The sequence below is a fragment of the Pempheris klunzingeri genome, chromosome 17 (assembly GCF_042242105.1).
Source record: "Pempheris klunzingeri isolate RE-2024b chromosome 17, fPemKlu1.hap1, whole genome shotgun sequence".
Classification (NCBI taxonomy): Eukaryota; Metazoa; Chordata; class Actinopteri; order Acropomatiformes; family Pempheridae; genus Pempheris; species Pempheris klunzingeri.
The window spans coordinates 8186722-8211687 of record NC_092028.1 but is presented as its reverse complement, the minus strand read 5'-3'; the positions used below and the strand labels follow the sequence as shown (position 1 = coordinate 8211687).

At 43.4% G+C, this 24966-nt stretch overlaps 3 protein-coding genes across 3 annotated transcripts in view; 1 reads left to right on the top strand and 2 right to left on the bottom strand.

The window, feature by feature from the left end:
- nsfa (N-ethylmaleimide-sensitive factor a) overlaps positions 1-3027 on the bottom strand; it is a 31549-nt gene extending 28522 nt beyond the window's left edge. The window contains exon 1 of the mRNA XM_070847980.1: positions 2968-3027. Coding sequence (XP_070704081.1) covers positions 2968-2979 — 12 coding nt within the window. The 5' untranslated portion in view covers positions 2980-3027. The remainder of the gene's footprint in view (positions 1-2967) is intronic.
- An 11697-nt stretch (positions 3028-14724) lies between these two features.
- LOC139217225 (cyclin-dependent kinase 5 activator 1-like) lies at positions 14725-15882 on the bottom strand. The gene is made up of 2 exons (XM_070848538.1): positions 15367-15882; positions 14725-15216 (listed from the first exon to the last, which is right to left on the bottom strand). The coding sequence occupies exons 1-2, from the start codon at positions 15880-15882 to the stop codon at positions 14725-14727; spliced, it is 1008 nt and encodes a 335-aa protein (XP_070704639.1).
- Positions 15883-22380: 6498 nt separating this feature from the next.
- On the top strand, positions 22381-24506 carry rpain (RPA interacting protein). The gene is made up of 7 exons (XM_070848369.1): positions 22381-22553; positions 22679-22870; positions 23118-23190; positions 23454-23565; positions 23661-23724; positions 23996-24136; positions 24325-24506. The coding sequence occupies exons 1-7, from the start codon at positions 22446-22448 to the stop codon at positions 24352-24354; spliced, it is 720 nt and encodes a 239-aa protein (XP_070704470.1). The 5' UTR covers positions 22381-22445; the 3' UTR covers positions 24355-24506.
- Positions 24507-24966: the final 460 nt, after the last annotated feature.

Below are 24966 nucleotides of genomic sequence, written 5' to 3'. Positions count from 1 at the left end.
CACTATTACTGGGACTAACTAGCACCACAGTGCAATACAAGAACAGTGCTCTGCCTTTACCTCCATGTGTTCTACATGAATAATCTGCTGGTGAGGATGCTGACTGTTTGCCATGGGCATGTAGCTCTGACCTCAGTTTTAGCAATATCATGCATGTAGCCACCGCGTGTGTATGTAGGAAGCATTTTGACAAGATTTTCATTTTAAAAGCTTCAGCTGGAAACAATAACAAGTCAGCTGTGAGAGTTATCGGTAACTCTAATAAAGCTAATAAAGTTGTTGTATTAGCCACCAATGGCTACAGCTGATACTGGCATAGCAACAGTTACTAAGGGGAAACAGGGCTTAGCAAACCCCACAGCCACCTTTCTCCTATCAAAGCATGTTTTAAATGTGATAATGGCACGATTCTGCTCTGTAATTCTGTTATTCAATATGTAGCTGAGGTCTTAGCAGACTTTCTCTCCCTATGAAGCAGAATTTGCAAAGGCTACATATCCATAACATTCACATTCATTTGAATATGTCGCAACACTGAGTTTTCTTTTAAACTAATTATATAAAGAAGTAATGCATGAACACATTCCTCATCTGGCAAATGAAAACAGTCCTTTAAAGCAGTATTGACGGAGCTCCCCTGGGACTCTGCAGTAAAAATGGACCCAGTGCCCTGGCAGGTCAGCGCTTCCCTCCAGCTCAGCGCTAAAAACAAACTACTGCAGGGAGACGAGACGAGCCAGTTTCTCTGACATAGTGTAATGTAGCAGTTGCGTTTCTCCTGTGAGACAACTCTGATAAAATTCTATACACGAGTGGCTCGAGGCTCTATTGGATGAAAGCACCCACATGCCGGGAGATACTAACACTGGCACTTCTGGGTGCGTTCGCTTGCAAACAGTGAACGAGAGACACTAGTGAATGAGCTGATCGTGATCTGCACACCTGCTGTGAGGGGTTATGAATAAGCCCCCTGCTGCAACATACTGAGTCCGCCAGCACAAAGGTCCACCCTCATGCATAAATACATACAGACATACAAGTACATAATGTGTGTTCACTCTCTCTGTAGTGTGAGAGGGGCACAATGAGAGAAAATTGCTGTGTAATGCTACAGCTAGCAGCACCTTGCATCATGACTCTGCATGATGTCTGCACTATAGAAAATAGACAAGAGATGGACGAAGACGCCCACACTTGGATGTAAAGCTACATCACACCATTTTAAGAATAAAATGGCCGGAGCCTGGGTTCAAAACTTGGGGGTCGGGACCCCTCCAGGCGTCACAAGATGAATCTGAAGGGATGTGAGAGGATCATATGTGTTTTTATTATTTGTCTATTTTTTTTTCTTGTGATATACTTCCTGTTTTACCTACTTAGATGCGAGAATCTAAAAATCCCTCTGTAGTGGACCAGGAGGAGTCTCAAGTACACGCTGCTTAATTCTAAAGAGGTGCCACTGACAGGTCTGCAAGGTAAATATGAAGCTGCAGCCATCAGCATGTTCGCTTAGCTTGACAAAAAAAGACTGGAAACTGAAGAGTCAAAGTGTCATATTGCATTTTTATGAGCTGTTATTTCTTATAGCTCATAAATGGCTCATTTGAACTATTTCCTTTCTCTAAACCGTTGCCAGGCAACCGGTCGAGACTTGAGGAAGTTACAGATTTTTTGTTGTACGAATTAAACAAAGATTTTTATGAGTGAACGTTAGAGTTGCTGGCAGTGGCATTTTTCTACCACTGGGCAGAGCCAGGCTGGCTGTTTCCCCTTGCTTCCAGTCTTTATGCTAAGCTAAGCTAAACGGCTGCAGGCTGCAGCTTCATATTCGGCCTACAGACATGAGAGTAGTACCGATCGTCCACCAGATCTGAATCATTTATTTCCCAAACTACGGCGCATTATTGGGAACCCCTGGAATAGAAGACTGACTTACAAGAACATAAACCAATTTTTTTTAAAAGACCTTTAAGGTTAGGATGTTTTTTTTTTATTTATTTTAAACATGACAGTGGAAAGTGTCCTCCATCATGAAACCTGCCTCCTTCATGAATATAAATGTACACACTGCAGCAAGTGTAAGTGCTAGGTTGCTCTACCCATATTCATTTTAGTTTCTTGCTGATTTTTCAATCAGGAGATGCTACTTTTATGATGCATTATATATATATGATGCATATATATATATATATATATACATAGCAGACAATTTGGGGGACTTCCAGTAGCTCTGCCCTGTCTGCAGTAGGAGCCTTGATGAGACTATTGATCATAAGAATGTCAACAATAAGTATTATTAGCAGACATAACAGGGCAGGGTGACGCTGACTACCTGATACCATCCTTCCTACACAGCCAGTGAAATTAACATGCACACAGTCCAGCAGCCAGCCAGCCAGCTCTGCTCTGCTCTGCTCTGCTCTGCTGCTCCACACCGCAAACACACTGCAGACTGGATCCTGGAGCAGCAAAGCGGACCCCTGACCCTCTTTGTTGTGACCAGTCCCACCAAACACACACGCCGACACGCGGTGTGACCACCCTGTCACACATCACTTCAGATGCACGGCTCGTATAGAAGCTTTTTCAGCGGCCGCCTGTTTTACGCAGCCTCCGTCGGCTCAAGGGCAAGCAGAGCCGACGGATTAGGCGGAGAGACTCCCGAGGAGGGCAGCGGTTAGCGGGCTGGTGGGGGGTGTGGAGCTGCAGCTCGCAAAGCCACACGGTCGGAAACCAGTCCTCCTGGCACCCTGCAGGTGCTTCATGAGAAAGAAGCTCCACATTCTGCTGAGGCGGTGACATTCAAGGCGCTACAGGCACCGAGGCTGCGACCAATTTGAGGGCTCGCCCGACATTTTGCGCCTCTGGTAGCCTGTGTTTTCCGGTATCTCCCCCCCCACACACACACATATGTATATATATATACATATATTATATAATCTTATACCATGTGAATATATATCTTACCCGGGCCGCCATCTTAGCGGTTGCGGTCGATCAGGGATGCAGCTCGGGCGAATATTTGACAGGACAGCGGTGACGGTGCGCGGAAAGGCTCGGCAGCAGACGGGTTTATAAGCCGCAGCGCACCTTGCTCTGATTGGCTGATGGGAGCGGAAGCGCACGGACGGGGACACCACCGTGAGCTCGCGTGCGGACGAGGAGAATCGCTCGTTTTTTTTCGCGTCTCTCCGCGAAACCTGCGCCGTGACAAAACACTCACGTGGCACACTGACATCAGTGGCTCACACTGGAACCAAGACGTTTTACTGATGGCAACCCCTGCACGTGTACATGCATTTGACTGGTGACGTGATTCTGTCCATGCATCTGAAATATATATATATATATAAGCTACAAATGTAAAATGTTCTGTTTCTATACCTCTTATTTCCACCCAGTGACTTTGTAAAGCCATCATCTATTATTCTGGTAAATTCAGCACCGTGGACAGCGCCCCCATGCACATACTGCGCCCTCCTCTGAGGAGGGGGGTGAAGTCCTGCAGAGGGAAGGGAGATCAGTGTCAGCACCCAAACAGAAAAGTAAGTAATGGAGCAGTAACATGTATCATGTATGCAGTAGACAGCTTAACACAATAAGAGCGATTCAATTCCAACGCCTAGTCAGCACGGTCAGCAAAACAGTGGATGCACAGAATACTGTCTCTGCCCTCTTCTTTCATATCCTGATGGAAGCTGTGAGAAGATAAGACAAAGCTTTATTGATCCCCAACGGGGAAATTCGGTTATTGCAGCAGCACAACAATAGAAATGAGTGCATATGGTATCAATCAATCAATCAATCAATCAATCAATCAATCAATCAATCAATCATTCTTTATTTATATAGCGCCAATTCATAACAGTGTTATCTCAAGACGTTTTCCATAAAGAGCAGGTCTAGACCAAACTCTTTAATTAGAGAGAGACCCAACGATTCAGGATTTCAATTTTAAGGATTCAAGAATCCCCACATGAGCAGCATCAGATATTATATATACACTGTTGCCCATAAAGTTGGAATAATTGTTCAATACCCCCAATTTTGTTAAAGCCTGAATACACAGTTTGCAAAGGTTCATTGTGGTTTAAGTTTCACTGTGATATGTTTGGAAGAGTTTGATCAATAAAGTTGAGAAGATATACACTTTATTTATCAAGAATAAATCACATTGTCACAATCATTTCATGAGAAGAGGTAAAAAACATTTTATTCCAACTTTATGGGCAACAGTGTATATATACTATATATACTGTGTGTGTGAAAAAGTATTTGCCCCTTACAGATTTCTTCTGCTTTTGCTTTTTTGTCACACTTACATGTTTCAGATCATCAAACCAATTTTAATATCAGACAAAGATGACCTGAGTAAACACAAAAAGCAGTTTTTAAATGATGATTTCATTTATTAAGGGAAAAAAGCTATCCAAACCAACCTGGCCCTATGTGAAAAAGTAATTGCCCCCTAAACCTAATAACTGATTGTGCCACCCTTGGCGGCAACAACTGCAACCAAGCGTTTGCAATAACTGGCGATGAGTCTTTCACATCGCTGTGGGGGAATTTTGGCCCACTCTTCTTTGCAGAATTGTCTCAATTCAGCCACATTGGAGGGTTTTCGAGCATGAACGGCCTGTTTAAGGTTCATGCCACAGCATCTCAATTGGATTTAAGTCCAGACTTGGACTGGGTCACTCCAAAACCTTCATTTTGTTTTTTTTTTAGCTATTCGGAGGTGGACTTGCTGGTGTGCTTCAGATCATTGTCCTGCTGCATAATCCAAGTGCGCTTGAGTTTAAGGTCACGAACTGATGGCCGGACATTCTCCTTCAGGATTTTCTGGTAGAGAGCAGAATTCATGGTTCCATCAATTACGGCAAGTTGTCCAGGTCCTGAAGCAGCAAAGCAGCCCCAGACCATCACACTACCACCACCATGTTTGACTGTCGGTATGATGTTCTTTCTCCCAAATGCTGTGTTAGTTTTACGCCAGATGTAACAGGACACAGTCTCTTTCTTATTGTTGAATCATGGACACTGACCTTAACTGAGGCAAGTGAGGCCTGCAGTGCTTTAGATGTTGTTTGGTGTTCTTTTGTGACCTCCTGCATGAGACGTTGATGCACTCTTGGAGTAATTTTGGTAGGCCGGTAGTCCTGGGAAGGTTCACCACTGCTCCATGTTTTCTCCATTTGTGGATAATGGCTCTCACTGTTGTTCGCTGGAGTCCCAAAGCCTTAGAAATGGCTTTGTAACCCTTTCCAGACTGATAGATGTCAATAACTTTGTTTCTTGTCTGTTCTTGAATTGCTTTAGATCGGGGTATGATGTATTGCATTTTGAGATCTTTCAGCCTACTTCATGTTGTCTATTTAACCCTTCGGTGTCTAGGACCGCCACAAGTCACATGTCGCACGTTTGAAAACGTAAAGCTGTGACACAAGCACGCAGGTGCTCAATTCAAAGACTGTTGGAAAGCAGACACTTCAAACTTTTTACAAGTGTTTGAATTTTGTCGATCGGCCTATTAAGACTAAATTTATGAAGAGCTGAAGTCGCGCACTACAGCTCTTCTACGAGTTAGAAGATGCTGAATCTGCGGAAGAACGTTCTGATTCTGAGGAAGACTCCTCCACTGGAAGACTCTGACTCCAGTTTCAGAGGATGAAGTGGATGCTGCGTGTGAAGACGAACGAGAGGAGGTGTCCGCGCAGACCCCCACTCCTCCAAAGATCCAACTAGTTCCTACTCGGATTTTGTGTTTCTTTTGCACTTTTACATACAGTGTGTCCATATATTATGTCAAAATAAATAAATACTTGTAGAATCACATAGGTGAGGTTTTGCTGAAAAGAAAGACACAAAGAAAGGCAAGCTAAGTAGTTTTAATGGGAAACACAAAGGTAAAATGAAAAGTAATAAAAAACGCCGTTTTACCCCAGACTCTGAAGGGTTAAGTGATTTCTTGATTCTACAGCTCTGGCAGGTGTGGCAAGTGAAATTGAACTCGGCTTTCAAGAATGTGGTTAATCACAATTAATTCATGATTTAAAAAGGAGGGGGCAATTACTTTTTCATATAGGGCCAGGTTGGTTTGGATAGCTTTTTTCCCTTAATAAATGAAATCATCATTTAAAAACTGCTTTTTGTGTTTACTCAGGTCATCTATGTCTGATATTAAAATTGGTTTGATGATCTGAAACATGTAAGTGTGACAATAAAGCAGAAACAGAAGAAATCTGTAAGGGGGCAAATACTTTTTCACACCACTGTATATATAGTATAGGTCTATCCATCCATTCATCCACTGTCAATGCCACTTAGCCTTAAACACTAATTCCAGCTGACACCGGGCGATGGTATAGATAGTAAATAATAATAATAACAAGAAGAATGAGACATGTATAAGTTGAGTAAGAGTAAAATACAATATAGAAACTACACAAGAGTTGGAGACCAAATTGAAAAATGACACGGTAAAGTGTAAGTGGTGTGATGAGTAGTGGCAGAGGCAACAAGTCTACAAGTCTATGCACACCACACGCATATATGATATGATGGCATCTGTTTTTACCAGTATTAGTAATGTAACATTAAAATAGTACACTACAGTAAGATCCATGATGAAATGTTGTTAGATAGTATAACACAATATAAAGTATAGTACAGCAATACAACATAGAATAGAATATCAAAGATAATCAGTATAGTATGGGTATAGTACTGTAGGCTATAGAAGCAAATATGCACTACTCACAAAAAGTTAGGGATATTCCACTTTCAGGTGAAATTTATGGAAAATGGAAAAAGTGAATGCTACAGTGATATTATATCATGAAAGTAGGGCATTTAAGTAGAAGCATGCAATGGTCATTTCAGTGTCTCAATAAATTGGGATGTGGCCAAAGGACGTCCACTCCTCTCCTTTCTGTGACTCTTCCAGTCTCTCTGTATCACTGTTAGAACCTCCTGATGACACTCTGTGACCCTCTAAGCTCAGTGAACACCTCCGTCTGAGGACTTCCTGTTTGAAGGCCCGCAATGGCGAGGTGCTGTTGATCAACTGTTAGGTGTCGTCTTGGTCTCATGATGTCAGAATGTGAACAGCATGATGAGGAGGACTGTTTAAATACCAACTCTAACTGAAGCAGGAAATGTATTGGTCGATTCATGGATCAAACCTGTTGTGAATGTTGCTGTTAAGCTTCTTGTTAGAGAACAGCAACTTGTGCAAAAAGTACTGAAACACTGAACAGTTGGACATGTGCATTCAAAGGTTTAGAGAAGGTCACATTAAGTTCACCTGGAAAGGTTAGAATGCATTTTAGGTTCATCCTGAAATTTCACCCGAAAGCTGAATATCCCTAACTTTTTGTGAGTAGTGTATATCAGCAGATATGTATAATAATCAGTCCAACAGAGACAATGAATGGGGGAGTGAGTGAATCATCAAGTGTCTCATTTCTGCTGAACATTTAGCTGTTATGTCTCGTCGTGTTTGTTAAGTTGTCTGTGTTCACTGGCGTGTGGTCTTGTCTCTCACTTCCTGTTTTATTGTGAAAGCTAAACTCTCCTCTCGTTTCGACTTCCTGCCCTTGCGTGTTTCCCGCCTGTGTGATTGTCCGCCCTGCCCTGATTGTTTCCACCTGTTCCCCTTGTGTATATATTGTCTGCGTCTCCCTGTGTCCTGTGCCAGATCGTCTTGTCTTGTCGAGCGTTCAAGTTGCCAATTATATCTTGCCAAGCCTTTGGAATCTTTTGTGACCATTGTATCTTGTTAAGTATCTTGTCATTGCCCACGTCCGTAAGTATTGGTTGCCTGTCAGTCCTTATTAAAGTGTTCACCTGTCTGAGAGTTTCCTGTGTCTTGCTTTTGGGTTCTACCTGGTCCAGTGCCTAGCTGTGATATTAGCAACCATGTCAAAACTATATATGAAGAAATAGTAAATTAAGGAATGTTTTAAATGGCCTCACACCACATTATCATGGTGGGGGTGTTCATGTGCTCCTGTGATCCTGGGAGCTGTGTTGTCGGTGGCTATAGCCTCTGGTGGGGTCTCCTAAGGCTAAATGGTTCCAGGGGAGGGACCACAATAAGAGATTCAAAAACCCCTGCATGAGGTGGATCCAGAAGAACTGTGCCCCCTCTCCAGGTCTGGTCACCAAACTGGAGCCTCCTCCTGGAGCCAGACCTGGGAGGGAAGTCCACAGGGCCCAGGCCCCAGCTCAAAGGAGCAATGTGGAGCCACCACCAGCCCACAACTGCCAACAGGGGTCGGGTGCATAGAAAGCCGGGCAACAGGGGTGGATGAAATTGGCCCTGAGATGCTGAGGATTCTGGACATTGTCGCTGTCTTGGTTGACATGGAAACTGACTTTTTTTTTAAAATGCAACTGAGATCTAGATGTTACAGCAGCCTGGACAAGCAAAGAGAGCACCACCCACAGTGACATAAATGCTTTAAGCACTAAAATACAAATGGGTTGTTTATAATTGATTCATTCTTTTTTTTTTAAACACAGTCACCTGTAGAAGTTTTATACAATTTATTTTCTACCTCATTTACTTCTATCCTGCTTATGTGAGAATACAATTGGAAAATGTCAGTGTATATTCTTTGGCATATACAAGGATTAGAAATAGTTTGGACAAACCCATTTAAACAAGCCTGTGTAAACCAGTCTCCTGCTCTAGCAAAACTGACTCTATAATAACTTCTTATTCTTCCTTTTTACTTCTCCGTTTCTTCGACTTATAGAACGTGTGAGCTGATCATTCACTAAGGTCGCCAAATCAAGTTGTTCAGAGACTTTGTTGGCTTGCTGGCATACTTCCCAGCATCCATTGTGCTAGTATTACTACTCTTAAGGATATAACTAAACGGCTCTCCTTAATTTCTCATCCAGCTGAAGCCTTTTGCACCACTCCTCGTTCCTCTGTTTCCTGTTATTGATCCACTGTCCCTATTCAATAACAGCATGAAATGCCACTACCCTTTCTATGCGATTCAGTATGTTCAGTTCAGTTTAAGGATTTTGGTGTTTAACATTTGTTTGTACATGAACTGGGGACTTACAGTGAAGTGACTTGACACAGTTAAAGTTTAATAAACTCATCACAGTGTGTCGGGACTGTGTTCATATAATCCAAGCCTGTATTATGCCCAGATCATTTCAGAATATCCATCCATTGGTGTGAGTTGAACTTTTCCTAAAGTGTTCACAGGCTGCTGCCTCCTTGTGGCACTTGGTATTGAAATGTCATCACCTCAGCTACAGTTCCATTAATCTTTGAGGGCTCTCTTAGTACATCAGAACAACCACTGTCAACACCATACCCATTAGGTGCTACAGAGCCAGCAAGTGAAAATTGCATATCCTACTATGGGGCTTCTTACTGGGTAAGAACTGTCTGTAGGGTCATAACGTCTATCTATAAAATCACACGACCTGAAAATAAACCACAAAGACCATGCTTGTAAAGGTTTTTATATAAAGTACTTGTAACAGTTGATCAAATTATTCTTATTTCTCACATACATATTCATACATCCACATAGTAACAGACTGCAGCATCAACACTCTAGTAACACTAGTAGCCTCGACTTTTGTTCAACAAAGATTCTTGTTTACACAATAAGATTCACAAATGAAAAGGAAGGAAAACCATAATAACTTCATCGTCATTATCATAAGCTTCATATGTTACACGATAGTTTTTTGTCTTGTACGTGTTGCAAGATAAAATATGGCACATAGTTATGAGTTGATCGATGATGATGAGAGCGTGTATAGGAGGGGTGTAGTTCACCTGTACTTCCCTCTCGAATGCTGGAAAAAAGGTTCATTCAGAGGATAAGTTTCCTTTCCTCGCCTGTTGCTTCCTAGGCTCTTTTTTTTTTTTTTTTACTGTCCCTGCACAGCTGGAAGGACCGGAGCAAGTGGAAGCAAAAATAATGAATCAAATATCAAGGGAGTTTTGCTCATGGGTTCTTTTGTTTCGCCGATAAATACATCACTGCCTCTCATCTGTCAAAAGCTGTCATCTGACATCCACATAGTATTGAATAATCCAAATATAATCCGGTTAGGTGTGTGTTGTATTAGGTTTTCTTCTTTCTAGGATAGGGTGTCATATTTGATAAAAATAGTTGAATTGACTATTCACTAAATCTCAAACAGTGTTTGTGTAATCAGCTTAGCAACTGTAAGTAGGCACAGATAGCCTGTCAAGCTTTGGATTTCTCTATGATGTATATATTAGATATAGCAAGACATGGAATTTCTTTGCCTTTTCACTACAATACAAGAACAATTCTTATTCTTTGTTTGCTTGTCTTCTACATGGATCATCCAAGTAGGCGAGGATACCTGAGATCCATTAGCTTTACCCTCGATCATTTCATTTGTACCCATCAAGTGCGTATTTAAGATCCTTTTTCATGATTTTAAAGGCCCCATATTGTGCAAGGAGAGATTTCCATTTGTTTCAGATTATAAAGCAGGTATAGGTGCTGTATAAACACTGTACGAAAGTATCAAAGTGCTCAATCCACAGAGAAACGCACACAGCTCGTATCCAGACACTGTGCCTTCAAACAAGCAGCTTGGACTTCCTTAAGATTATGATGTCACAACAATGCAGTCACACTAGCTAAACTTGGTTGGTTGGAAACACCAACAAAGCTGCTGTGGAAACAGCATGACCAGTGCCTGCTCTGTGGTCTGGACCCTCCAAATAAAAGCACAAACCTGAAAATGAGCCTAATATGGGACCTTTAAAAGGAGGAAAGAATAAAAAGTCAGCCAGGGACAGCGTTTTTAACCGTCTCACTGAGGTAACATTAGCTAAATTAGCTAACTACAGCTGATATTATTTACCAGCGACTCCTAGGGTGCGAAATCAACCATTGCCTTTTGTCTGACTCTTGGCCTGGAGTTTCATTCATCATAATTTGTGTTTGCTGCATATCTGCTGCGCGACAACAGAAAGCTTGACAGATGTAGCAACTGTAGCTGAAGGTGGCAGGACTTAGCAAGTGGTCAGTTGTGGTCGAAAACCTTTACGATTTCCCTCAAACAATCCACACTGGGTAACAGTATTTGAATTCAACATAAAAATTCACCATCCCTCTAATACATCTGGGTGAGTTGTTGTACAAAAACATACAGTGACGTCTTTTACTTCACCAAATGTCTCGTCATTTCTGAACACATCCCATCCTTCATCCCACTGTGATATAATTCCCACCAAAACCTACTATTTGCAGTTTGGATCTTCAAGTACAACAAATTAAGAACAAAAATGATCAGAGAAATGCTACTTGTGTACTGCTCAACCCATCAGAAACAGCTAGGAGGAAGGACGTGTAAACAAGCTTGTTTGTCATGGATTTCATTCTTCGTGTGCATATTTGTCTCTTGAGGTCTGACTCTGCATCAAGGCTACATTATTTTTTACAGCATGGTTCCTACTGCAGCCCAATCAGTTATCATCTGAGCACAAAACAACCAGTTAAAACACCCCCTGCACCGTGGAGACACCCAGTGTGGAAAGAGGAATGACGTTCTGCTTTCCTTACAAGTTTTTAAAATCCCATTCCTCCAGTATTTGTAAATGGGAACTATTATTTGAGCGCAAGCCAAATGTCTTTTTTTTTTCCATAACTCACGAAGTCACTATCAGAACGCTGAATGTTCCAGCTTCGGATGGGTCCAATTTTGGCTTCCATTTTGCAAAGTGACACGTAAAACTTCATCGTATATTAAAACCACAGGCTTTCCATTTTCACTCCATGTCCTCGCCATCGGGACAAAGTCCCTCTTTTCCGGTCTACATATCTGACATGTGACGTAGTAACATCATGTAAAAGCTTATTTGTAATTCATTTATAGTCTTTCGTGCCCAGCAGTCAGAGACTTAGAGTTGGCTCATGTTTCTTTGTGTTACATGTTTGGGTTTTTTTGTATGAAATGATGAGTCTTTAGAATGATATGGCACAGGAGCTCTGCCCTGTTGGAGAAGGCAGAGCTTTTCTAAAATTGTAGACAGTTTATTGGCTGCAGTTAGACTTAGTGATGTGACATCATCAAGGCAAGGAAGGCAATCCGTTGATTTTTTTTTTTTTACAAAGTTCAGTTGTACAATGTCTTCAGTGGCCGTGGAGGGAGCTTTCCAGAGCTCTGGTGAGGTGTCATCAAGGTCATCTCTGCTTGGGCTTGAGGCTTGTTAACAAAACGCCTGAAGGTGAGGATGCAATCCGCTTATTATGGGAAATGTAGGATGCATCATCTTTGGAGCTTCTCCCATACTGGGGAGTAAAACTCAAGATAGCATATCTTGGCATCTGCTGCTTCAGTTTTAACCATTCTGTTTCAAATATGTCTCTCGCAAACCCCTCAGCTTTGCTGAACTCCAATCCTGAATCGCTGCAGTACCCACTCAAAGTGATCCAAACTTTTTTAAAACCCCAACTAGGCTATAAGTGTTTTCTGAAAGGAGAAATGAAGTATTTTATCTCGGAGGGATCTTTTAGGCCCTTAAGCAACATGGAACCAAGAAGAGCGGAAGTCCCCATGAGGGGCTGAAGCTCTGACTTGCCTTTATCTATGAATGTGCAGCATAGGCAAGAATACAACCATCCTTTTACACGCTTCCATCACTAGAGAGTCCTCGAGCTGGGTCCCTTAGATGTCACATCACTGAGTCTAGCTTTCAGCAGTTCAGCGTGGCAACCGCTCAGTCTCTTCTGTAACATGTGGTGCGGTGTGCCCAACACAAAGCAGCATGCTAGGAAACCTATAGAAGCACACATGCATGTCAAACAACTCATTGAATAAGTAAGCCATCGGGTCAACAGACCGGAGAGTCTCTAAATATGGGACAGCTGGATTGGACTGGACCGCACCAGACAGGACAGGACCGGTTCAGACCGGGCCAGAGCGGATGGATGGAGAGAGAATCTGTGTTATTATAGTTTGTCGGGTTGCCCTGGAGAATAATGAGCGGAGGGAAGAGGAGAGAGGTGGGGAGGGGGCGCCGACACTTCAAACAGCAGAGGAAGTCCCTCGTGCCGACGGCGACATCAAAGCATTTTTTTTGGAAGAAAAGTCACACCTAAATTTGCAGTGTCTGCCCCCGCCCACGCACACCTGGAATATAATCTTTCATTCTGACGTGTGCAGCCATTGGTTGAGACGAATCACGTGACACACTCTCTGAACACGTCCATCGGCGACCCAGCTCCAATCATACATACAGTATGAAGTATGCAACATGTGTATGCAGCAGTGTTTTCAAACAGAAATCGCTTTCTTTCTTTCTTTCTTTCTGTAAAACGTTTTCCTGTAGTCCTTCAGGACAGCACCAATATGGACTGCAGGAGAAAGTGCAGGAGAACAGGAGGGAGTGAAATAATTCCCTGTGTAAAATATGCCCTGGAGGGGTCAGTATTGCATTTTCCCATGTTTTTGTTAATGTAAACAGATTACAGAAGGTTAATGGTTATTAATCTGTGCCCAACGGTTTAGCATTTCATAAAAGTGTATAGATTATCTCCCAATTCACAGCAGATTTGACTGGATAAACCCAAATGTCCCCTTAAAAGTACAGTACTTTATGTAAAAATGTGGATGAATTAATCCACAACAGTACACTTGCACCAAATGTCGACTTCAATTTCACAGTCTGACAGGTCTGCAGACTAGCTGTGGTTGATTCTAGCTCATGTATTTAATGCTCTTAAAGTTTCAACAGTGGACCTCACAGGCAGTGTTGGTGAGTGCAATAAGCTTGGGCAGGACGATAGGAATAAGGTACAGTGGAGTTGGCAATAAGCAGGTGGTCATGTGCGGGGGCAAATGAAGTGACCTCATGCAAGGTGGCTCTTGGTTTTCCTTACACTGACATTTCTCTATAGCGAAATGCCTGGATGCTATCACACAATATAATCTTGTTTCTTCATATTTATATTATCACCCTTAGTACGTCTGTGTTGTCTGGCGTTTCTAAACCCTTTAGTTTTCAATCAAAAGACAGAAAATATACTTCAGATGAATCAGATTTCACTTCAGATCTCACTAAAACAAGGTACAGGCCAGACTTTATCTGACTTTTATCTTGTGCCTCAGGCACAAAATAAAAACGATAGCTCTTTCCCACAGGCTGTTATCCTACTGGCCCCCTCTGAGTTGTCAAATTGTTCTTGAAAAACTAACGATCATATCTCTGCCTTAAAGCGTTTTATTGTCACATCCTGAGCTGAGAGACCCTGGCGTTGGATACCAACAAGTAGCCTGTCAGTCATGAGAATCTAATCAGATCCAATCATGTCAGATAATGTGGCTGATGGTGAGGCCAGCACCACAGCAAACCTGATTTGATCTGCTTTGTTGTGTAAAAGTGCCCTGTGGGCCCAGTGGGGCCTTCAGGTGAAGCGCTGCAGATCAGTTACTGCCTCTGTCTGAAAGCCTGTTTGTGTTTAAGTGGGTCATTACCCTCCTTCAGATTTAAACGCTGTGTTTAATCCCAGAGACTCTTCGTCCATGGTTACAAGCAGGAGATTTGGTCAATAATGAACCAGTAGAGACGCCAGACAACAGTTCCATGGTTTCACTACACTGCATTACATTAGTCCATCCATCCTCAACCTGTTAACTCCATCAATCTTTCCTTCCTCCCTTCCTTCCTTCCTTCCTTCCTTCCCCCCTCCCAGCTCCCTCTTATCGGTCAAGGCCAATGAGGAGTTTGGTCTTCTCCTCCTCTTTCTTGCTCTCATTCTTCAGGTCAGCAAACACCTGGGTGAAGAAGTGCGGGTCGGTGTTGATCTGGAGCATCTTGCCACTCATGCGGTTGATGATCTCCAGGCAGCGGTCCCAGAAGGCCTCCTTCTCCGCCTCCACCAGGAAGGGCTTCAAGGGGTAGGAGATCTCGTTGCCCATGTAGGAGTAGGACAGGTAGAGGCAGGTGAGCAGCGAGGCCTGCAGCTCTCGCTCTGAGGCCACCTCGGATGAGACCACATCGCGGCACAGCATGTAGAGGAAGACCACATTGGCCGGGGTGATGAAGCCCTGATCCTGCCACCCCTGTAGGAGGAGGGAGCGGTCCACGCTGCGCAGCCACAGCACTGGATCTGTCGGGGAGAGGCGCTTCAGTCGGTAACACCGGCGGCAAAGGAACTCACCCAGGCTGCGCATGAGTTCGCTGGTGGAGGCCTGGGTTGGACAGAGAGATGGAAAGGGAAAACAGGAGGGGAAGAAACAGGTAAGGTGATGAATTGGTGAAATGACACAGCATGGATCTTAAGGAGTGTCAATTTTTCTGTGAACACAAAAAGAGACCAAATAAGACATGGTTAGGGTTACCTGGACAATGACGCGCTTTGGCGTGCCGGCTGCTGTTGACGGCTGGATCCCGGAGCCTGTGAGAGAATTCTTTTTGGCAGCGACAGTAACTACGTTAGCCAGGGTCTTGGAGGTGGGCAGGTGGGAGGAGGTAGTGGTGGTAGTGGCTGAGGGGTCCTGGCTTGCTGTGTACGATGAAAGGTTAGCGCAGGACTGAGACTTCTTCAGCTTCAGGCTGTTGGAGCCCGAGTTTGCCGTGGCGTTGGCGTGGCCATCCGGAGAGCTCCCTTTCCCACCATCCCCAACGTCTGACTGCAGCTTCTTGGAGCCCTTCCTCTTCGCCGATACAGCCACAATGCGTTTCCATGGCAACACATTGATGATGGAGGGGCGCTTGAGGGACTTCCCGGCTGCTGCTGCAGCATCCTTGGCGTTCTTGCTGTTCTGGACTGCTGTGTAGTGGCCTACCGTGGCCGGGCCATCCTCAAACAGCACTGCCTTGCGGTAGCTGGGAGACAGCGACAGCACTGTACCCATTATGCCTGTGCGAGGGTTAGCAGTGGGACAGAGGAAGGATGGAGTGGGAAGCAGTGGGGGGAAAGCTCTTTGATTGATCTAGACAAAGAGCTTTGAGAAGACCGAAGTATCTCACTTCTGGAGGAAGTCGAACCTGTGAGCAAACAACAGGAGAAGGAGTATTCTCCATTACATTATATGTAATAAACAAGACACTATTGAGCCATCAGCCTTTTCTCAGTGTTTAAATCCTCAGCAGATGGAATTTAATCTGTTTTCATGAAGACACAGAAGTGACAACTCAGTGAACTCTATCTGCAGAGGAGGACAGTGAGATGAGGTTGAAAGCACCAGAAAAAGCTAATATACAGACGTGAAGATATTTTTGTCAAATAATGTTTGACTGACGCTGATATTTTACTCATTTTGTGAGGAGTGAGCCGCATCTCACAGTCTTCCTCAGCTAACAGAGCTTGGGGAACAGTATAAGTATATCTAACAGATAGATTTTTCCATTAGAACCGCATCAACCGAGCAAATCCTATTCCTTGAAGAAGAAGACGCAGCTGAAAGTCCCTAAAAAGCCAGAAAAGTGGACTAAGAGCTCAGGGCTTTCAGATTCACTTTCAGTTCAGATTTTTTTTTAACTTAACGAGTAGAAAACCTATGAAGGTCCACATACAAACCATGAAATTAGGTTGAAAAGATTCACACAAGCCAGCAAGTGGACCTTGAGTTATTATTATCATCATTATTGCTTGGATTTCTGTTTCCTTGGAAAGTGAGTCAGAAGAAACGGCAATGGCAATGATAGAATTTTATAAAAAGATTTACCTATGATGAACTTACAGCAACATTGCATATAAAATCGTCTCACTATGTTTGATTGAGAGCTCCATTATGCATTCTATAGCTACATAGTTGGATTACATTCCTTCACAGGACTACAGCACCTTTCTTGTAAATGCTAAATAGTGGTCACACAAACGAGCCTGCTGTTTTATTTCCTCGCCAAACAGAATGAGCACGGAGGGGACCTCAGAGGCCGTGAATTTCATCTCAACTCCTCCGGTTTTAATCTCCAGTCTAGCCTGAGCATCGCTGCGGAGCTCCCTCCACAGAAAGCGGATGCATTATCTCTCGCGTCTGCGTAACGCGGGCCTGCCTGTTCATCAGTATTATATAAGAACCAAGGTGAGGCCACGAAGGCATGAGGAAGAAATGTGCGCAAGCATCCATCTTAGCTTCAAAATGGAAGCCTTGAAAACAGCCCCTCCAACACCGGGCAGCTCCAGAAGCATCAGCTGATAGGCCCCGTGCTCTCATCCACCCACAGAACATCAGAAACATGGTGCTGCTCTCTTCTGCGCTCCTATGATCCATTTCTGAGCCACATAAATCACGGAAATATGACGAATGGAGCGACCACACACCTGTGTGTTCAGTGATCGTGTCTATATTGTTGGCTCTGAGCATCATCTCGGCCTTGTCATTAGGCTGTCTCATGTTTTTTTTTTATTCAATTTGCAGAGCTGAAAAAAAAATGGTGTTACCACTCTCCTACCTTCTTATTAATCGGCTCTTCTTGTGAAATCCATGGATCACACCTTGACCCCCCTCCCCCTTGCTGCTGGGCAACTGCGGTCAAAATGCGAGGACGCTCTCCACCCGTTCCGCTGCTGGTGTCCACGCCGCCAACCAGGGGCGTAAAAAGCGGTTCGATCCCCGATGTTACAGAAAAGCCCGGAGTCACAGGTTTGTCTCCCGGGGGGGTGCTGCCTTCTCTTTCAAACCGTCATCTAGAAAAAGTCCCTCGATCTTCAATTGGAATACAGATGCGGAGGAGATGCGAAACGCGCTTCCCTCCCTCGCTCGCAGCGAGCAGGAGATGTCTTCCATTGAGAGCCGAGAATCTCTACGGTGACGGCTGTTAACAGCGTGGATGAACTTCCACCCGACAGGAGCAAGTCAACACATATCGGTCTGAAGCCCTAAATCAAAACAAAGGCAGAGAATATCAAAAAAAAAGAGGGGAAAAATGGCCACTATGAATTCCAAAAATAGACAGCAGCTTATCCCCTCAGCTATGCAAACCTGCCAGAGAGAGAGAGAGAGAGAGAGAGAGAGAGAGAGAGAGGAGGGGAGGAGGGTGTGGGGGGGTCCGTCGCCTCGATGCGGGCATCTGCAGTTATTCGGGTTGGATGCGGGAGAGAAGCGGCGCCTCCTCATTGGCTGCTGCCGGGATGCTGCTGCTGCCGCTGCCGCTGCAGCCATTGGCCGCCGACGCGCTCCGGCCTATCGGAGAGGGCGCTGTCCGAGGTGCTGATGCAGCCGACCAGATGTGTTGGAGCTGCTGCCGAGGCAGAGGAGGAGGCCGAGTAGGCTGCTGAAGAGGAGCGCCGAGGATTTTGTGAATCAGTTTTTAGTGGGCCGAGCCCCCGCTACACCTGTGCTGACAGCTTATAGGCTCCAGTCACTCTCAGGGAGAGAGAGAGAGAGAGAGAGAGAGAGAGAGAGAGAACTGCATCCACTTGGTTATTTACTAGAAATCATCCACTGGTGGAAAAGATCTGCGTACATTTACTACATGTTCTCCTACTTTCTAATCCAGGGAATATTGTTCTTATTACCGTTTCTGACTGAGGGTTTACATGATACACAAAATATAGTAGTGTTTATTACATAGTTAAAGATTAAACCAGTGGTCTCTAACCTTCTTGGCTTCAATCAATCAATCAATCAATCAATCAATCAATCAATCAATCAATCTTTATTTACATAGCGCCAATTCACAACAGTGTTATCTCAAGATGCTTTACATAAAGAGCAGGTCCAGACCAAATTCTTTAATTAGAGAGAGACCCAACGATTCAGGAATTCAAAATTAAGGATTCAAGAATTCCCACATGAGCAGCATCAGATATTACATTGAGCAACAGTGGCAGGAAGAACTCCCCTTTAACGGGAAGAAACCTCGAACAGACCCAGGCTCAATGTGGGCGGCTTCTGCAGGGGTCCGCGTTGGGTGGAGGTTGGACAGAGAGAGACAGAGAGAGGGAGAGAGAGAGGGAGAGAGAGAGAGAGAGAGAGAGAGAGAGAGAGAGAGAGACAACACAAACAGCAACCAACGTACTAGCAGTGACTATAGCACTAACAATAGGAGTGTGACTAAAAGATTAGCAATATGATATTATTGAAAAACATGACGAGTGGCCGACGATCCGCAGCAGTGATTCATGAAGCAGAGAACAACATCAGCAGGACCAGGACCCACAGGAACCTGAGAGACCTGAGAGACCTGAGAGAGCTTGTGTCTAATGTCTCATTGGGACACTTAAAAAATGAATACATGCATAATTGTGTAACAGAACTTTGTTTTATTTTTGCTTTCCTCTCCCATGTGATCAACTCACAATCCCTCTGGTTGATTTTGTGACCGCTTGGTGGCGGTGACTCCTAGGTTGGGAAGCACTGGACTAAACTACTTAAAGGTCCCGTATTTACATGGCTGAATGTTCAAAAAACCAGCTGGTCCAGAACGCTGCTGCTCGTGTTCTGACGAGAACTAAAAGAAGAGACCACATTTCTCCTGTACTGGCTTCTCTTCATTGGCTTCCAGTAAAATCAAGAATAGAGTTTAAAATCCTTCTCCTCACCTACAAGGTTCTTAATGGTCAGGCTCCATCATATCTTAAAGAGCTCATAGTACCGTACTACCCCACTAGAGCACTGCGCTCCCAGAATGCAGGTCTACTGGTGGTTCCTAAAGTCCTCTAAAGTAGTGCAGGAGCCAGAGCTTTCAGCTATCAGGCTCCTCTCCTCTGGAACCTCCTTCCAGTTTGGGTTCGGGGGGCAGACACCCTCTCTACATTTAAGAGTAGACTAAAAACCTTCCTTTTTGACAAGGCATATATTTAAGGGCTGGCTCAGGCTTTAGACCAGCCCCTAGTTATGCTGCTATAGGCTCAGACTGCCGGGGGACTCCTATGGTGCACTGAGCTCCTCTATTCTCTATCCTCCTCTTCCTCTCCATCATTATGTCTCATGTCAGCTAAATGTCTGCCTCTAACTGGCTATCTTCCCTGGAGCCTTTCTGTGCTTTCTCATCTCTCAGGTTCCTGTGGATCCTGGTCCTGGTCCTGCTGATGTGGTTCTCTGCTTCATGAATCACTGCTGCGGATTGTCAGCCACTCGTCATGTTTTTCAATAATATCATACTGCTAATCTTTTAGTCACACTCCTATTGTTAGTGCTATAGTCACTGCTAGTACGTTGGTTGCTGTTTGTGTTGTCTCTCTCTCCCTCTCTCTCTCCCTCTCTCTGTCTCTCTCTGTCCAACCTCCACCCAACGCGGACCCCTACAGAAGCCGCCCACATTGAGCCTGGGTCTGTTTGAGGTTTCTTCCCGTTAAAGGGGAGTTCTTCCTGCCACTGTTGCTCAATGTAATATCTGATGCTGCTCATGTGGGAATTCTTGAATCCTTAATGTTGAATTCCTGAATCGTTGGGTCTCTCTCTAATTAAAGAGTTTGGTCTAGACCTGCTCTTTATGTAAAGCGTCTTGAGATAACACTGTTGTGAATTGGCGCTATATAAATAAAGATTGATTGATTGATTGATTGATAAACGGAACGTTTTCACACACATTAGTTTAAAGATGGAACTGAAGGTGGTCTTTTCTCACAGTTTGATGGCTTCCAGACACATCAGCGACCTTTAACTGTGCTGTGTATTAGTATAAACATTAGCATTCGTATAAAAACCATTTTTGCGAGGTTTCTCTATTTCTATGTGGTTAAACAAACATAGTAGGCCTGAGAGCAAAACTTTCCATACTGCAATTAGTTCTACTATTAAGACACAAAAGTAACCAGACAGAAATAGAGACCGTGTTCAACCAGTAGAATGCAAATGAAACATAAATCCAGCTACATGTAGTAGTAACCTAAAGAGGCTTCTATCTGTTGCACAGCAGTTAAAATGTGTGTACTGCCAAGCATACAGTTCAGAAAATGACATTTTGAACAACAAAGGAATACTGAATGTATGGGTGATGATAATGATGATGGGGGGGAGCAACTATAGTTCTGACAATGGGAATATGACTAATAATGAGCAATATGGTAACACTGAAAAACACAACAATAGTTAATATATGAATAATAATAATATGAATTATGTATATTATTAGTGTTGGCGGGTGTGATTCATAAAGCAGAACCACAGCAGGAGAACCAGGACCAGGATCCACAGGTTCCTGTGGGTGGAGAAACGATGGTGTATGGAGTGCCACTTTAAGGCTTCACTTTAAGGCTCCTCTTAGCCAGGGTCTGATTTGTAATGTTTGTCACTGTCTTCTACCATCAGGTCTCCTGAAGTTCTCCTGGAAGTCTGCATCAAACTAACCCTTCTCCATGTTCTCTCTCCAGATCAGAGTCATTGTACAGACTCTGTGTCACCCAGAGGACCACCTGCAATCTAATGGCATCAACATGTTTCAGTCATCACCGAGTCTCTATAAAACCAGCAGGGAGGATAGAAAGGGGATTTCTCTGAATGGCTTTCTTCCCAATAAAGCTCCGCACATAGGCAAAGGAGGCCACTCAGTTGGAGGAAGTGGGGTGGGGGGTGGTTACCTACACACTGTGAGTCAGTCAGCTGCCGCTGGATGACTGTGTAACATATGGATTAGAACAGTAGTGGGATAAAGCTACTCGCTGTAAGGAACTGTGTACCCGCCCCACCTCCACAACACAACTGATGGTCTCAAACACATTAAGAAGGCAAGAAAATCCACAAATGAATTCTTGACAAGCCACACGTGTTAATTGAAAACCATTCGACCTCATGAAGCTGACTGAGAGAACGCCAAGAGTGTGCAGAGCTGTCATCAAGGCAAAAGGTTTAAAGAATCTAAAATATAAAAAATATTCTGCTTGGTTTAACACACGGGCTGCATTATGGCTCTGTCTCTGAATCATACTTTTATGCTACCTTCTAAATGTCTGACTACAAGATCAAAGAAGTGACTTTAAGATGATTCACTCCAAAGTATTTCTGCAAAAATATAAAAAGGACATTGATGTGGCCTGCTCATTTTGCCAACTGATTCCGGAAGACTTGTAAATTTACTTTAGTCTTGTCCCCACGTCTGTGGCTTTTTTTTTTTTTTTTGCATTTATTTCCCAATATACTGATTCTGAATTCACCTTTCCAATGAAAATGCAATATTTGGCTTTTTTTACTTACACATCTACCAAAGGAAATGATTTTATTACTTGCAAAATCAGTTTTCCAACCATAATCATCTTTTTTAATGAGCTGATCCCATGACATTACCTGATTATGTATCATTTTTTACATGTTTACCATGGAAACAATAAATAAACACCACTTTCATGACTGCTGGTCGCCGTTAAACGCCGATAGACGGTTAAACCGTTTGTGTCAGAGCTAAACTACATTACCCATCATGCAATCCGCGGCCGCGCACATTAACTTCCGGGGCATGGGGTTAAAAACTGCAATGTTTTGTTTCTGAAGTTTTCACTCCGTTTGGCCAGTTTGACTGAACGAGACTTTTTATGTATTTAACTCTACACTTGCTTGTAGCGCTACACATGGACGCTTTGCACAGACACCGTTCACTTTATAAAGGAACGACGCCGCCATGGAAAGAAACGTACCGCAAGGTGAGAAACTCGGCACTTAGCTTAGCTAGCTAGCTAGCTTTGTGGGGGGAACTGCTGCATCTTGAGATTAATGTCTGAGATTAATGTTGTTCTGCTTATGTTTTTTCTTGTTGTCATCTCTGTAGCGCTGCGTAGACAGACTGAAAAACAGCCGTTCGAGGCTGCTGGAGAGGTACCGGCAGATGGGAGAGAGCCAGCAGCGCAGCGGCTCCGGGGCCTCCATCATCGTCCAGGAGGTGATGGAGGAGGAGTGGACCGCCCTGCAGTCTGAGGGCCGGAGACTACCCTCCCTGTTGGGGCCACAGGACATGGCAGAGGTCGGGCTCTGTGTCTTCCTCTCTCTCACTTGGTTTACTTTCTCTATCCCTAGATCTGTCAAATGCACGATCCCAGACACAGTTACTTTTACTTTCAGACTGCTCTGCACCTTTTCATAAAAATAAGTATATCATCAGAAAGTGAAGGAAATCTACTCAATAAGTAGCCTTAATGAGAGAGTAAAGACCACAACCATCTCTGAGTTCTATAACCAAGTGGAAGTCTGCTTTCATTACTTCTAAACAGATGTTCAGCATCATGAAGGACTACGATGAGCTGGCAGTGCTTGAAGAAATCCAACAAGAGCTCATGTCTCATGGTAGGAATGTTCTACCAAGGAAACCATTATTATTTTTATTATTTATGGTAATACATTTCTATGAATGACCCATCAAAACCTCCACAAACGCATGTCCAGTAAAGTGTGTGGGAATGTCTGTAATACCTTTACATATCCAAAAAATACTTAGAGACAATAGTAATTAGGGTTGACATATTCCTGCAGATCTATTGGAAACAAGAGTGTAAATAAGCCTGTTGATTCTGAACCTTTTCTAAAGTTCTCTTTTCTTTGGGCCACAGAAATGTCTATCATCGAAGAATACGAGAGGAACCTGCAGTTTGAGCAGCAGTACATATCGTCTGTGGTGGAAGGGATGGGAGAGATGCATATTATCTGCCCAGTATGTCACACGTGAGTCACAGAAATGGCTGCTGTGAATCAAGATAAAGACAAAAGCTGATTTTTCACTCACTCCTATCAACTAATGTGCCTTTTGTGTCTTGCAGGAATAACTTGAACATCAACAGCCATTTCATCTCCTGCACCTGTGGAGTGTACATTAACACTAAGGTTTGTTTATCCAACAGTATCCCATTAAGACAAATGAGGGCACTTGGGTTTATGTTACATGGAATGTTTTTAGCAATCATATTAGCACAACCACAGACCTCAACCAAAGTTGTGAGAAGGTTGTTTTCATCTGAAGCAAAGTATGTTACCTTTGGCGCCTGATTGAGCTAAGAAATCATAGGAAAAAATATGTTCTTTATAACTCCAGAACTTCATCAACATGTTTTTCATTGTAAAAGTAATTCATATGTCGACCTTGTCCACCTTTTAGAAGCAGAACATCACCCCTGATATCCTGCAACATCTCCTGGAATCCAGGGTGTCTGAGCACATGGAGGATTGTCTCCACAACCCTGTTTTTTCTGTAGCTCCCAACACAGGCGGCTCTGCCAACCTGATGATAAGCTGCAAGGTACGACACAGTCAGTGGAAAGTCATTTTTCCGAAGTGTGTCAGGAGGTTTTTAGCAGAACAAATCTGTTGGTGCTGCTGGAAACCTAAAATACGTAATGTTTGTCATAATAATCAAAGTGCTATTTTTCCCTTTTATTATTGAGTAACAAGTTTTTGTTTTTTTTTCTTTGTTTTGTCTGTCCTCAGGTCTGTGACTACCTGTCCATCGTCTTGTGAAGGCAGACGTGACTCATGAGATCTGATGTCGAGCTTTTTGTACTCTGTATGTTTTGTGAAATAAAGGCTATTTTGTTATGTGTAGATGTTTATTAAACTGTATGCTTATCCATTTTCCTGTCAAATGATTTAAATAAAATTTATTTATAATATTTAAATGTATTGTTTTGTCCGGTGTGAAATTTCCCTATTTATTTACTTTTTTTCCTCCCTTTTTTAAATGTGGACCAAGTGATCTTGGCCTGCTCTGGCTTTTCTGCAGCTACAAAATCAGCCCTGTTGATGGTGCGTCCACAGCTGCTAATCAAACATTGTTACTAGCATATATTGATCTCTACTTCAGCTATATTTGTTACATGAGATGACATTCTTGTCATGTAAAAACCTAATTATAATCCATAGTATAACTGTCTGAAATGCAATGCATAAAAACTCACCTTAGAGACATGAAAAGAGTTTGCCTGTTGAAACACTCTTCCTGGCACTGATCAGTCTAAATCACCATAAGCTATAATAGACAGATCATCTATTACAAGGAAGCAGACACATCAAAATGTGAAATCAGAAATGATTAAGGATTTTAATAGTTGCTGGAGGTGCCTGTACTTCTCG

Excerpts from the sequence above, each read along its gene's own strand:
- LOC139217225 (XM_070848538.1), bottom strand. The coding sequence starts at position 15,882 with ATGGGTACAGTGCTGTCGCTGTCTCCCAGCTACCGCAAGGCAGTGCTG. Across the intron at positions 15,217-15,366 it reads CAAAGCGCGTCATTGTCCAG|GCCTCCACCAGCGAACTCAT; the intron begins GTAACCCTAACC and ends TGTCCAACCCAG.
- rpain (XM_070848369.1), top strand. The coding sequence starts at position 22,446 with ATGTATTTAACTCTACACTTGCTTGTAGCGCTACACATGGACGCTTTG. Across the intron at positions 22,554-22,678 it reads GGAAAGAAACGTACCGCAAG|CGCTGCGTAGACAGACTGAA; the intron begins GTGAGAAACTCG and ends TCATCTCTGTAG. Across the intron at positions 23,191-23,453 it reads ACAAGAGCTCATGTCTCATG|AAATGTCTATCATCGAAGAA; the intron begins GTAGGAATGTTC and ends TTTGGGCCACAG.